Genomic DNA, 15,537 nt, shown 5'->3' on the forward strand with positions numbered 1-15,537 from the left:
CCATTTGCTGCCAACTGACAATATATAAGCATTACTCTGACCTTTGCTTTCTTGAGTTTGTCTGTACAGATTAAGAACTTAAAATATGTACTCATATATATGAAAAAAACGTTTACTCCTCGTGTAAGGGTACCTGCACCTCAATTTTCAATGATAATCTTCCCTATTTCCCATCAAACCTAAAAAACATGCACTTTCCTTTGTGAGAAAAGAAAGAGGAGAAAAAATTTGGATAATTTACAACAGTTTTAAGCACTCCCTAAAAACTCATCTTTCTAAGGTGACCTATCACATCCAATAACTCTTTCTACCCCCCTTTAACACCATTCTTCTGCACCTAATCCACCATCAAACACAATCCAACTCCATATGCACTCAGAAGCACTACAGATATTTGCTAGTGGCTGGCTCATGCACCTTTTCTATCTACTCCCCTATTGGGTTAAGATGGACAGACTATTATTCAAAACAAGCACTTTGTCACAAGGGTGTCATGACCTATCGCTGACCCTGTTGTGCCTGGGATCAGAAGGTCGCAGTGGGTGGCTACTTGCTTGGTTTCAAGAGATCACTCCATGACCTAGTGGTGGTAATGGATTCCGGTCCAGGTTTTCCTGCTTAGGTTTGCAATCCTTTTAATCCCATTTAGGAATCTGTTGCTTTTCCTTTCAGCTGTTCTCTGTCAGCCACTCACAGATACTATATATTCTCCCTTACTGCTTCTCTTGTTGCCAGATATAGACCTTCTTTCCAGATCTTCTATTCTGATCTCTGGTGGAGTTGGAGTTGCTGTGGAGCTGTTGGATCTCCGGTTGACTCCTGTTGTTGTCTCCCTTTGGGGATTGTTTGTGGTGTTTGTGTTGCCTCTTGTTACCCTAGGTGTCAGTGGAGAGGACTTAGTGCTTCCACTGCCCTACTTACTACCTAGGGCTTATTTCAGGGAAAGCCAGGGTCAAGGCACGTAATCAGCGTAAGGGTTAGCAGCCCATCTAGGGATGTCAGGGCAGCCAGGTGCAAGGGCTAGGTGAGTTAGGGGTCACCACTCCTCCCTCTCCCTAGTGAAAGGGTACTCCCCTTCCCTCCAATCTGCGCCACACGTCTGTTACCTGCCATATCAGAAGTGATTCACTTTTTACCTTCTGTGTCACCTCATCTCCTCATAAATTGTAAGCTCTTGCTAGCAGGGCCCTCATTCCTCTTGTGTTAATTGTTGACTTGTTTTGTCGCCATTAATGTATGATTTTGTTCGTACATGAACCCTCTAATTTTTGCAGCTCTGCAGAAAATGTTGGCACTATATAAATAAAGATTATTATATTATTATGAGAAGATTGGCCCCACATAATAAACATAAAATATAACATTTACCTCTTTGAACCCTTAAAGACCATCTCTTGAAACTTGTATAATCAGCATACACTATGCCACCAACATGTCTGTATATTTTCTACTTGGCGAAGTCTATTACAATATCAAGCCCCACCGTTTATCAAATTAGTTAGCAGCAGTTATGTCTCTAAAAATATTCATGTTCGCTTTCTGGTCCATAATGTGCAGAACAGCTGGAAAACTCAAGAAACATTTCAACTTTTTTCATACAGTTTAGAGCATATAGGTGCCCAGGCTATCCTATTAGCAGCCTTTTCGGCCTAAAAGTCTGGAAAAATGAAGATTTTATGTCCCTCTATCATCAGAGGCTGAGATCTCTTATAGGCCTTCATAATATCAAAAGAGTTCTGCAGCTTTTCCTTACTGATGTTCTATCCTCTAGATAGATCATCAGCATCTGATTGGCATGGGTCAGGCACTGGTTGTAGCACCGCAGCCTTCTCGTTGTTTCCCGCAGGCCCAGTGATGTCACGAATAGTATCACTAGCTTGGGTGCGACTAAGCCCAGTTCACTTCGATGGGACTTAGCCGCACCCTGGCCAGTGATACTAGTCATTACATCACTGGGCCTGTGGGATACAACGTGAAGGCTGCAGAACTACTGCCAGCGTTGCTGTCTTTTCAAACAGCTGATCGGTTGGGGTCCCGGGTGTCGGACCCCCGCCGATCAGATGCTGATGATCTATCCAGAGGATAGATCATCAGTAAGAAAAAGCTGCAGAACCCCTTTAAGTTTGTCATGCACATCGAATATTCTGGCCATGACTGGCCTGTGTGTTTAGTTTTTTTGGTGGATCCGTGACCTACTTTATGAATTTTTTCCACTTTAAAACCCGCCTTTAAAGACAACTCTTTGCAAATGTCCACCATAACATAATCTTGTATTTGAACTAGGGAATAGATTGCAGTATACCCAGCAGCCTGACATTGTTCCTTATGGACCTATTTTCTAGATCTTCCACTTTACTTTCTCAGATTTTTATCTGACTTATTCAGGTATTAATATTATTTTTTTTTTTAATTTAAATGGAACTTTGCCCTGCATATAAACCAGTTCAACAGTGATTTGCAGAAACAGATGTGCCCAAATCACTCTGGATCGGTCACAATAATATTACGCTAATAGATATATAATGTATTAGACAATATTATCTTTTCACCGGGGTTAAATCCCACATTATATATTTGCCTATGCCAGAATGACTTTGAGAATATGTATAACTGTAGGTATGGCTTCAGTTTATTAACAATGTAGAACAATTCTTAGATTTAATGTAACGGGGTGCCGAAGGCGCACTCGGTCTCCCATCAGCCGCAGACCTGCTGCTTAGCTGCGGGAGCGAGGATCTGTGTTCGGCCTCATTCCCAGGGCGGCTTTGCTAGCTGGGAGGCTCCCTGCTCCTAGGTCTGCCTTGAGCGCTGAGCTGATCACTCGGCGCTCGACTTGTCTGTCTGTCGGTCATGTGGCGCTGGCCACGTCACATGACCCTCACTCCCCACTATAAATGCAGGCAACCTGCTGGCTACAGGTTGCCTGTGATACTGGTCCATTGGTGCTTCCTTGTTCCTTGGTTCTAGTCTATGGCTGCTTGTTCTGATTGACCTCCTGACCTTGTGACCTCGGCTCGTTCTTTGACCTCGACTTCGTCTCCTTTGTACGTATTGCTCTCCTGGATTGACCTTGGCTCTGACTGTTGACTTTGCATTTGCCCGCTCCATTTGTACTCCCACTTCTCCTGGTTCTGACCCTTGGTTTGTTGACCTTCCATATCTTTCCTCTGTGCACTTACGTAAGTAAGGGACCGTCGCCCAGTTACGCCTCGTCGCCTAGGGCGAGTAGTGTAAGTAGGCAGGGACAGGTGTTGAGGGTGGAGTCAGAGTGCACTCTCTTGTCTTACTCTCTGTTCCCTGACATCTAATTTACACATCAGAGATTTCAATAGGTGATTGTATGTCAAAAGCCGTAGTGGAGCCTATACAGAGATAAGGTATGATGAAAAGATTTGCTCCTGTTCTGTGTTTTTTAACCCTCACCTAATTTTGGATCTCACTCACTGATGGAAATCACTGATCAACACTCAGTGGTTTGGTTTTACCGTATCTCAGGAATAATTAGAAAACAGTTTCTTGTAAAATTTTACTTTCAGTACTCTTAATGCATATTGTTTCTGCATGCCTTGTATAGACAATCAGTCTGCAGGAAATTGAGATATACTATGCAGATTCTGTTCCTTTATTGTACCACACTACTTCCTCTTCTATGAGCAGTAGCTGAAGAAAGTTTGAAAACATATCATTTCAGATATAAGGATCCGTAAGAAGTCAGTAAGTAATGGAGCATTTCAAAACTATTGCAGCTCTAGCTGCAAAATACCAGACATTTCTTGGTTACAGTGCCCTGTCCTTGCTGGCAGCTGTAGGTGAAACCTTATTTTCATCCATAGCATTCAGATGTCCATGCAACAGCTGGAGCCATACCTATGGTTTGGTCTTCCTTCTTGTTCCAGCCTTGCTATTGTTCCTTCTTGGCTTTATGCTCAATATGTCACTATGGAAACAAGTCACCGGTTGCTGCAACACATATGCATTTGTCCGTGGATTCCGTTATTGGTGTGTAAAGAAGTTACTCTGCTTGTACATAGTTTTACAAGTGATATTTTTATCAGCATTGCCTCCATTGACTTGGATTGCTCTGGCTCTTCTAAGGGTCAATTTTTATGAATGCATTGTTTCGGGACTTCCTTTAGACTATATAAAAGAAAGATTTTGTGGGAGCAATGATGTGTGCATGAAAGAATTACTCTTCATACCCTGTGCATCATCTCTTAAAATAAACCTTCCGCAGGCTGAGTTGGAACAAATACAGGGTAACATACGGGCTGAGTCACAGGTGAGTTTCTTTTTATACTTTATCCTTTTCTATAAGTGATTTACACAAAAGATCAGAAACTACAAATGTGTATAGATTTGGTTAGAAGTAAAGGTGGCTTGTGACGTAGACCATATTGGTGAAGTCTACAATCTTAGATTGCAGTAAATTATATGATGATTGTTGTCAATACACAATAGACTGATCATGCACTTAAGTTACTATGACACCTGGGGTAAAAAAAACTGTGCACAGAAGAACATGGTACTTAGTCAGAATATGGGATGTGTAGGAAGGCGCAAGGGTCCGTCATTGACGAAAGGTATGTGTCACCGAGATTCCTGGCCTCGGTGAGGTAAGAGCCGGTAATCTCATGTGTCAGCGGCAGTTAGTGCTGACTGACATGGTTTTGCTATTTAGTATGGCTGTAAAGCCAATCCGGGCCAGCTCTTACTGGGAGCAGCCAAAGTGCAGGGTGGGTGGCTGCTCCCCACGTTCCAGGTCGGGTCTTGCTTTGGGCTATAAAACACAGGCAGCACTGTCAGGTGGTAGGAATTTACTCCTCTCTGACAGTGAAGCTCTGTCAGTCTCTGTGTTGGGACCTGGGAGTTTGGGCCTGGGTAAAGGCCTGCTACACTCTTGGCATGAGAGCAGGTGGTTTCTGCTATGTCCATGGACTTCTGCATTGCTGTATAGTGTGAACAAACACCAGACTAAAGGTGACTGTTTTACTTGAAACTGACTTTTTGTTTTGCTTATCCTTATGTGTGAACAAACACCGAACTGTTAAAGTCTTTGTCGTTGCCTCTATACTGCGTCTGCAAAGCTGTCTACCAGAGCAAATCCCCACAGATGCAAGAGTAGACACCCAAACCAGATTGCTATGTAAAAAAAGTTCAGCTCTTTTTGTTTATAGATGTTAGGACAATCTAAGGCTATTTTCACACTTGCGTTTGGTGCGGATCCGTCATGGATCTGCACAGACGGATCCGCACCGATAATACAACCGCATGCATCCGTTCAGAACAGATCCGTTTGTATTATCTTTAACATTGCCAAAACAGATCCGTCTTGAACACCATTGAAAGTCAATGGGGGGACGGATCCGTTTTCTATTGTGCAATATTGTGTCAGTGAAAACAAATCCGTCCCCATTGACTTACATTGTGAGGCCTCCAGGCGGAACGGAGGCAAACTGATGCATTCTGAACAGATACTTATCCGATCAGAATGCATTAGGGCAAAACTGATCCGTTTAGACAGCTTGTGAGAGCCCTGAAATGGATTTAACAAACGGAAACCAAAACGTCAGTGTGAAAGTAGCCTAAGCAATGGGTGAATGTTTTTGGTCCTAAGACCTTCAAATCTAAGATGAACTGTATTTGCTTGATATGGAGGAGTCAAGAAGACAAGCCAGATTGTTTACATTACCTTTTGGTGGACTTGATTATTCTCAGACTTCAAATTTCTCCTCAAGCCTGTGCTTTGGATTGGTTACTCCTTATCAGGCTAATTGAGCTTCTTCAAACTCAGTGCCTTTGAAACCCTGGAGCTCATTTTTACATATTTTTTCAGGGATCTGCAATTTTTTCAAGAATACTTTGTAATATTTGTGGTTGTTGATCATTTCCCTAAGATGACTCATTTCACCCCCTATTGGAGTTCCCAATGTTCTCCTTTGCCTGTATTCTGCAATTAAAGCCACAGGAGCAGACTCCGTGATAAAGTTCTTCCTGGACCTTTAAAGGGAAACGTCTGCTGTATCCCAGTGGTTGGTCACTAGCTTCTTTTAGTGTCTAACACATCCCCATCGATCAGTTGTCTCAGTGCAACTCTGGTGCCAGAAATACACAGCTGCGTACATGCCCAACCTGCAGCCTTCCAGCTATTACAAAACTACAACTCCCAGAATACCTGGACAGCCTACAGCTATCAGCCTACAGCAGGGCATTGTGGAAGTTGTAATTTTACAACAGCTGGAGGGCCGCAGGTTGAGCATCCCTGGTGTAGTGGATGGAACTAGTTACTGCAGCACTGCTCCTATTCACTTCAATGGGAGTAGTGCTACAGTAAGCAGCTCCATCTATTACACAGTGTATGGAGCTGTGTAGTACTAGTGCCAACTTGAGCTGCACTGAAACAGCTGATTGATTGGGGTGCTAGGTGCAAGACTCCCCCCAATCAGATATTGATGGCCTATATTGAGGGTAGGCTATCAGTAACCAAATCATGGAATACCACTTCCATCTAACACAACATTCTAAGAAAACAGAAATGCATTTGGCTAGAATGTGTTACATTTCCAGGAACCAAAGTCATGAGATGTTAAACATTGAAATCTTGTAAGGGAGAAGTAGCATCTTCCTCACCTTCCATTAGCCTGTAGTTATCTTTTCTCTGTCTACAGTCTTTCTGTTTAGAAATTTCCCCCCAATAAAACAACAAAAAAACCTGTAAATTGTGAAAAGGAGACATCTGGATCAGAGCACATAGCACTGCTGTAACACACCATGGAGAGTCCACTCTGTCTAAGGAGGGTTTGGATTATTTGTTTTATAACGATAGTCAGCAATGGTCCTCCATTCTGGAAATCAGTGGGTGGTCTAAAGTCAGAGACCTTAATAATTTCAGAGAGTTCTCCTTTAAAGGAAACTAAATGTTTTACATAATATTACAACATTTCACAGATCAGTACAGGCACTACAGCTTCTTCTTTTTTTTTTACACAAATACAGATGTAGCAGGGTTAGCATGCAAACTCTTAACTAAAATTTCTTAAATCATTGTGTTATCTTGAAACAAAAGCCATTGAAAAGCAAGTGAAGGTGTTTGCTTAGTTTAGATAACACATCTCAGAAATCTCAGAAAGCATGAGTGTTAACTCTACTACATCGGTACTTGGCTTTATTTTTCTTGAACTAACCCTGGGTTATGCAATGTTTTCTTCTCCTAAAGCAAAAATCTTCATTCTAGTGGTGTCCTTTTAGCAGTGTATTGTGGGAGCTCAGATGATACGTTACACATAAGCTTTTATGACATATTGCATATCACATAATGAAGTGAAGACACGTGAAGCAGTATATGTAGCTATGTATATCCCCTTCTGGACTGGGCTCATTTTCACTTTAAGGACCAGGCCATTTTTTGCAAATCTGAACAATGTCAGTTTATGTGTGAATAACTTTTACTTATCCAGGCCATTCTGAGATAGTTTTTTTTCGTCACATATTGTACTTCATTACACTGGTAAAATGGAGTAAAAAAATTACATTTTTAGAGTAAAAAAAATTCATTTTTATTTATAAAAAAAATACCAAATTTACCAAAAATTTTGAAAAATTAGCAAATTTCCAAGTTTCAATTTCTCTACTTCTATAATACATAGTAATACCTCCAAAAATTTTTATTACTTTACATTTTCCATACTGTATATACACACAGAAGATATACAATGGTCGGCTGTGCATATACAGATGACGTGGTACAAACCGGGTTAAACAGAGGAAAAGTCAGTTACCAGGTGGATGAGTAGTCCTTTGTGTTATGATGATGAATTCTGCGTTGCTATAATCTTTAGCTGTAGTCATATGGGGGCAGTGATGTCAGCAGTTCCAGGTCTCCCCAAACACATTACATGATGTGGCCCCCTTCAGAGAAAGACGCTGGCCTCTGGCCTGCATGGCCTTTTCACCTGTAGTCAGCCACTCCCTCCCTCCTTCTGGGAGGAGTCCACTCTCTCTTCCTGGTCCTGGAAGCCAAAAATCCACAAAACCCATTATGGCTCATATCTCCATACCTGAAGGTCACAGGGAGATGGTTCTGGGACCAACGGATCCGCCTGGTTTCCAGCTACAAGTGGCACCGTTATTTGGTTCCTACTTGGAGATCTCTGTATCTCCCCTTCCTGGCACCCGACCCCAAACGGTGACCAGGGGCATGTCCGTCTTGGTCCCAGGGTCGCAGATATGTAACTGGTTTATGCCTGTAATAGATGGGCAATTTATAATCACTTATGAACTCCCGGTTCCATGATGTCTGTTGGATTCTTTTGTTCTGATAACCAACTAAGGGGCTGAGTGGGGTATCAACTGTAAACATTTAGTCTGTTTTGAAGCCAGGCTCCCTGTGGAGTCTGCTTCCACTGCTAGCTACTTACAGCAAACTCTACAGAGTGTGACAAAGATTTATTGCAAGGAAATGGCTGGAATTAGATCATGGCTGGAATTATTCATAACTCCACATTCCTCACAACGACAATCAAGGTGGTCCTACAGATGCTCAATTATGGTAGTACTTCAAAGTCTTGGTCATGCCATTTTTCCATGCACTATACGCTTTCACCACAGCAACACGGGAACAGTTCACAAACTGCACAGTTTCAGAAATACTGCCACCCTTGGCCTGAAAGCCAATCAGCCCTTTTTGTAACTCTGATAAATCACCCCATTTAGACATGACGGCAACAAGGCAACAGCCTATCACACACGTTAGATACCCACCAAGCCAGTTCACGGCACATTACATCATGCAGAAGCTACGCGTTGCCAACATTAAAAGTAGGAAGTGATCATAATAATGTGACTTGACTGTGTAAATAGCGATACATGTAGTATATTGAAATGGGTACAGAAACAGTAAAACAAAATCAGGTTAAAATTTGCTAAACTTTTATTGTGGATTTAACTAGATTTATAAAGTTTAATTTTTATTGGACTGTTTGAATTGGGAAAATTAGCAGTTGCATGAAATGCACTGTATGAGGCTAAATCTTGAAAAAAAAATTCAGGGTAATTGTCATGACATTTTCTTATCAAAATAACTGGTTCCCTCATTAGTTACAAATAAAAATTATTATTGTGCACATGAGACCAGACAAGCAGGATTTTTTTCTACTCTGAATGTTATTGCTTATAGTAAGCATTTTATACATATGAATATGAAAATAGAATGAATATTAGTAACTGTCACAATCACCCTCGCTGGAGTTCACGTGATATGTGGGTGTAGCTGGATGGCCAATACAAATGCACCTGATCTATCTAAATTACTAATATTTCCCAGTAATAACTCAACACTGCCACCACCAAGATCTGTTTCAACAGATGACACTCTTACAGGAAGCCTTTAGTCACTCCTTACTATAATATTATGGTTCTCCATATAAGTCCAGTTTATGTTACTTAAATACTACAATTTCCTCCCAAACTGTTATCTAAACAGGAAGTCTTATATGCCTTGAGCTTAGCATGTGGATTTGTTCAAGAACACAAGACAGAATTTATTAAATTGAGTTTAATATGACAAAAAGAGTCACAATGCTTATGTATACATATATATATATATATATATACACACTAAAAGAGTGTAAGAAAAGACATACAGAAATATAATGTACAACAGCTTCTTAAAATAAAAAAAAATAAACCAAAAACTTAACACTCAAGTAGATGGCATAGGCTCTGGTGTTGGGGCAGGCATAAAACCAGGCTGCGGCACTCGAGAAGTCGTTTTCCAAAATTCTATTCATTTATTAGTTGTCCATCCCAAAAGGATCTTTTTTATATATTGCAAATTGGCCAACGTTTTAGTCCTAATAGGACCTTCATCACGGCCTGAAAATAGTTACATAGTATTTTAATTTTACATAGATACAGTTTTGTGGAACAATACATAAATGGACCTTATTAGAGGAATAAGCAAAAAATTATAGTCTCGAAAGATGTCTACTACTAATAGATAATCAGGTATATAGTCTGACAAAGAAATGGAGGTGTGGCAGAATATATACGGTGATAGATAGGGTGATATCTTGATCATGGTCTTCGTATGGTCTAGTAGGGTCAGTGTGGACGCCTATATATAGGGAAATTATCGAAAGGTGTATTACAATATGACATAATATGCATAAGGGTATCATCTTTTTATGTATAGTAATTATAAACATAGAAAATAGCTGTTAGTGAGTCTATTAGATAGTGTATTGAAGATATGGTGGAGGCAAAGGGTCAGATTAGTAGGAGTATTGACAACGGGTTTAGTCATAGTAGTATTAATCCCATATCTCGGTACCATATATCCACACCATCTATGTACTAGACAAAGAACATTACTTATTGCATATTATGGCTTTTGGAAAAACAATATCTGAAAAAGATGAACCTTAATATTGATATTTATCATCAAAAGCAGGTGTACATACAGTTAATTAATAAACAGAATCATAGTTGGAGGTAGGAAAGATTGAGATCAAGAATTGTATGAATACAAAGTATGATGAGAGCAGTAGGGAGAAGGTATATGAGCAAGATGGGATTAACTGATATTAGTCATATATGTTTAATAATAATGACAGGAGTAGGTGGTGTCCAGTATATAAAGCAAAGTTGTTAATGGAAATAGCAGAGCTCGCCAGGGTTAGTGATGAACCCGGCTTTAAATGGAGCTGGGGGAGGTCCGTGCTTACTCGGTCATGCCGAGATATCGCGAGAGTACTAGCGCGGTTCGCGCATGCGCATAAAGAGCGTGATCGGAGCTGGGTATTAGCAAAGTACTGCGTGATCCATCGCGAGAGCGGCAGCGCGACTCGCGCATGCGCATAAGAAACATTATCGGATCGTAAGAAGTCTGGTGTTGGCAGTGTACTGTGCATGCATAGAGGACTAAAGTTCACTGTGTATTAGATATTATGTATACATTTTGTTACTACTGGCGTTGTGGTAATATAATATAGATCTCTGCTAAGCAAATATACAAGATAATCAAATATATGACTAGATATGGCTCTATGATTATGTGATGATATACTACCTGTATAGATGAGGCTATGGGAATCATTTTGTCTGTAAATGGAAAAAAGAGAAATTAGAGAAGGTAATATAAAACCGACCTATGGGCATATAAGACTTAACATATAGACACATAATTAGACCTGTATAAGTGTGTATACATGTACACACGCATATGATTACATATGTACAAGTATACAAACCCACACAAAAAAGCACATCGCCTTATACAATTCCACAATGGCTGTACTGTTTGAAGGTGATAGGAGACAAGAAATGTCAATTATAGCGACCGAAAAGCAAAAAGTCTAATTCCTATTTGTTCCTTAAGAGTGGGAAGTATTAGATCCGAAAGTCGAAATCCCTGTTCATTCCATTAGGAGAAAGGGTCTTTAACTCGAAGATCCAGAAAGCCTCTCGTTCTTTGAGGCGAGCAATCCGATTGCCACCTCGTCGTGTTTGTGGCACTTGTTCTAATACCTGGAATTGAAGCTGATTGATTTGGTGTTTGTTGGATGCAAAGTGGTGTGGGACCGGAAGTTCTGTTCTATTACATCGAATGTCGGACTTGTGTTTTGATATACGGTCTCGGACGCATTGAGTGGTTTCGCCTACATACGCCAAACCGCATGGGCATTTGATGAGATAGACGACAAAAGAAGAATTACAGGTATAGAAGTCTCTAGCTTGGTAAATTTTGCCCGAATGGGGATGTGTAATCCTATTGCCCTTTATAACATTGGTACATTGTGCACAATGCAAGCAGGGGTAGGTACCCATCTTGCGGGGGGCCAAAGTGGTTTGTCTTATTTGGGGTGCGATTGTGCCAATATCAGCGTGTACCAATTGGTCTTTGTCATGGTCTTACCTTCTTGCTGTTCTCCTTCGTTTGACATGTGCTGGCGGCCATCTTGGTTTCTGGGTTTCTTGTAGCCTCCCACCCTGCGGCTTCTCCTTCCCACTGGGAGGAGCTGGATGCCTAGCTCATATATATAGGAGGTCAGTGGCTTCAGTTCCTTGCTTGGTCCTCCTGTGTGCACATGCTTCTAAGACTGCTGCTGCTTCTGGTTCCTGATCCTGGCCTCGTCTGACTACCCCGCTGGTTCCTGATCCTGGCTTCGTCTGACTACCCTTCTGGTTCCTGATCCTGGCTTCGTCTGACTACCCTTCTGGCTCCTGACCTCTGGCTTCGCAAGACCCTGCTCCGGTTTAGCCATCCGTTTGGACTTTTGCTTACAGCTTGATTTGCAATAAAGCCTTCTTATTTCCACGTATCTCTTGTTGTACGTCTGGTTCATGGTTCCTTGACATTAGGACCAAGCCATGAATTCTGACGGTACAGGGCCATCCTCGCTACCTACGCTGGTTGCCAGACTTGATCAGCAGGATCACCTGTTGGGTCGGTTCGCTGTGGCGTTGCAAACCCTGCTTGAACGCACGGCTCATTTCGCTTCCGTTGCCGATGGGTCGGTTGTCGCTCCTGGGCCCGCTCCTACTGCCGCTCCGGTTGTTGCGCCAGAGTCTTCCCCGACACCTGTTGCTGCGCCTGCGGTGTCTCGGGGTATGACCAGTTCTGCCCCCCTTCCACAGCGCTTTGGGGGAGAGCCAACTCAGTGCCGAGGTTTCCTTAACCAGGTGGGCATTTATTTTGAGTTGCTGCCACATGCCTTTCCTACTGAGAGATCAAAGGTGGGCTTCTTGATCTCGCTGCTCTCGGACAAGGCCTTGGCCTGGGCCAGCCCTTTATGGGAGAACAACAATCCGGTGGTTGCCGAGTTTTCCGGTTTTGTTGCTTCTCTTCGGAAGGTATTCGATGTGCCGGCTCGTGCTGCCTCTGCTGCGAAGCTCCTTATGTCCATCAGACAGGGTTCACGATCCGTAGCTGAATACGCCATTGAGTTTCGTACCCTGGCAGCAGAGGTGGGCTGGAATAATGAGGCTCTGGTCGCTGCTTTCTCTCATGGTCTCTCGGATGCCTTGAAGGATGAGGTTGCAGCTAAGGACCTACCAGTGGAGCTCGAGTCTCTTATTTCTTTCCTGATTTTGATTGACACCAGACTCAGGGAGAGACCTTCCTTTAAGGAGAGCCTGCGGAGGTCTTCTAACAGATTGGCGCCTACGTTTGCTGTCCCACCCATGCCTCCCTCTCCTCCCACGCCTCCTGGGGATGACTTGTCTGGGGGTGAACCCATGCAGCTGGGGTTTGCTCGCCTGTCCGAGGGGGAGAGGGTACTCCGGAGACGCGAGGGCCGATGCATGTACTGTGGTCTCGGTGGGCATTTTCGGTTGGCATGTCCGAACCGTCCGGGAAACGCTCGCACCTGAGATCCTGTCGGGGGCAGATCTTGGGTGGAGTCTCCTCGTCCCCGGTTTCCCGTGTTGACAAACCACTGATCACTGTTGTCCTCTCCTGGGTCGGGGGCTCGGTGACGACCCAGGCGTTGGTGGACTCTGGTGCTGGTGGTTTGTTCATTGATAGTGTGTTCGCTGCCGCCAATTCCATTCCTCTGCAGCCTCGAGGTTCCCCACTGGCTCTTGAGGCGATAGACGGCAGACCCCTTCTGCCGCCACACGTGACTCATGAGACCCTTCCAGTGGGGATAGCCATTGGTGCCGTTCACAGAGAGTCGGTCTGTCTCCAGGTTATTTCGTCTCCACACTACTCGGTGGTCTTGGGGTACCCCTGGCTCCAGAAGCATAATCCGACTTTCGATTGGAGATCGGCCGAGATCCTCTCGTGGTCACCGCAGTGTGGGGCTAGTTGCATCCATGGGCCTGTCAAGTTGCTGTGTACTTCCTCGGACTCTCTGTTGCCTCCTGAATACGAAGAGTACCGGGATGTATTCGATAAGGTGCGCGCGGTTGCCCTACCTCCGCACCGCCCATACGATTGTGCCATAGAGTTACAATCTGGTGCCGTTCCTCCTCGTGGCAAGGTCTATCCACTGTCGGTAGCGGAGAATGAGGCCATGGAGGAGTACGTGAGGGAGGCGCTTTCACGCGGACACATCCGCAAATCCTCGTCCCCGGCAGGGGCTGGATTTTTCTTTGTGAAAAAGAAGGGCGGTGAGTTGAGGCCTTGCATCGATTACAGGGGTCTCAATCGCATCACGATCAAGAACGCTTACCCGATACCCTTGATTTCCGAGCTGTTCGATCGCCTCAAAGGGGCCACGGTCTTTACCAAACTCGACCTGAGGGCGGCATATAACCTGGTAAGGATCAAGGCGGGCGATGAGTGGAAGACCGCGTTTAACACCAGGACCGGTCATTATGAATCCTTGGTTATGCCCTTTGGGTTGTGCAATGCGCCCGCAGTCTTCCAGGAATTCATCAACGATGTTTTCCGTGACCTGTTGCAGCAGTGTGTGGTGGTCTATTTGGATGACATCTTGGTATATTCTGAATCCATGGAGGCCCACATTATGGATGTCAGACAAGTGTTGCAACGGTTACGAGAGAACAGGCTGTTCGGTAAGCTTGAGAAATGCGAATTTCACCGATCCCAGGTAACCTTCTTAGGTTACATCATTTCCGCTGAGGGGTTCTCCATGGATCCTGAGAAGGTTTCGGCTGTCTTACAGTGGCCCCAGCCCAGTGGTCTTCGTGCCCTGCAGCGCTTTTTGGGCTTCGCCAATTATTATCGGAAGTTCATCAGGGACTTTTCTATGCTAGCCAAGCCTCTCACGGATCTGACCAGGAAGGGCAGTAATTTCCAGGTCTGGCCGCTCGAGGCCATCCGAGCTTTTGAGGCTCTAAAGTCCGCCTTTGTGTCGGCTCCGATTCTGTCGCATCCCAACCCTGGGTTGCCCTTTGTCCTCGAGGTGGACGCGTCTGAGACGGGAGTAGGCGCCCTTCTGTCTCAGCGTAGAACACCAGAGGGTCCTCTGCTTCCTTGTGGGTTTTACTCCCGGAAACTGTCTTCCGCGGAGTGCAACTATCAGATTGGTGACAGGGAGTTATTGGCCATCGTGCAGGCCCTTAAAGAATGGAGGCACTTGCTCGAGGGTTCGGTGGTTCCGGTTCTCATCCTGACGGACCACAAGAATCTGACCTACCTTTCTGAGGCCAAGAGATTGACACCACGTCAGGCCAGATGGGCTCTGTTCTTGTCACGTTTTAATTACGTGGTCTCCTACCTACCCGGTTCCAAGAACATCAGAGCGGATGCCTTATCACGGCAGTACTCCGAGCTGTCCGGGGAGGAGTCGATTCCGACTTCGGTCATACCTCCGAATCAGATCCTGGCCGCCATTCGCACCAGCCTGACCTCTCCCCTGGGTGAGCAGATTTTGGCGGCTCAATCTGGTGCTCCCTCTGGGAGACCCAACGGCAGATGTTTTGTGCCTGAGGAGTTGCGCACTCGGTTGTTGCGAACCTACCATAACTCCAAGGCCGCGGGGCATCCTGGAAAGAATCAGCTGTCCTGGGCTGTTTCACGTCTGTTCTGGTGGCCTTCTCTACGTTCCGACATCGCCGCATATGTAGCGGCAT

General features: G+C 44.2%; 1 protein-coding gene across 1 annotated transcript in view; it reads left to right on the top strand.

The window, feature by feature from the left end:
* Window positions 1-3,671: 3,671 nt before the first annotated feature.
* The window catches only part of LOC122934630 (calcium homeostasis modulator protein 6-like), a 53,219-nt gene continuing 41,353 nt past the window's right edge, over window positions 3,672-15,537 (top strand). Inside the window, exon 1 of the mRNA XM_044290227.1 lies at window positions 3,672-4,279. Coding sequence (XP_044146162.1) covers window positions 3,722-4,279 — 558 coding nt within the window. The 5' untranslated portion in view covers window positions 3,672-3,721. The remainder of the gene's footprint in view (window positions 4,280-15,537) is intronic.

This window comes from Bufo gargarizans, chromosome 4 (genome assembly GCF_014858855.1).
Source record: "Bufo gargarizans isolate SCDJY-AF-19 chromosome 4, ASM1485885v1, whole genome shotgun sequence".
NCBI classification, from domain to species: Eukaryota; Metazoa; Chordata; class Amphibia; order Anura; family Bufonidae; genus Bufo; species Bufo gargarizans.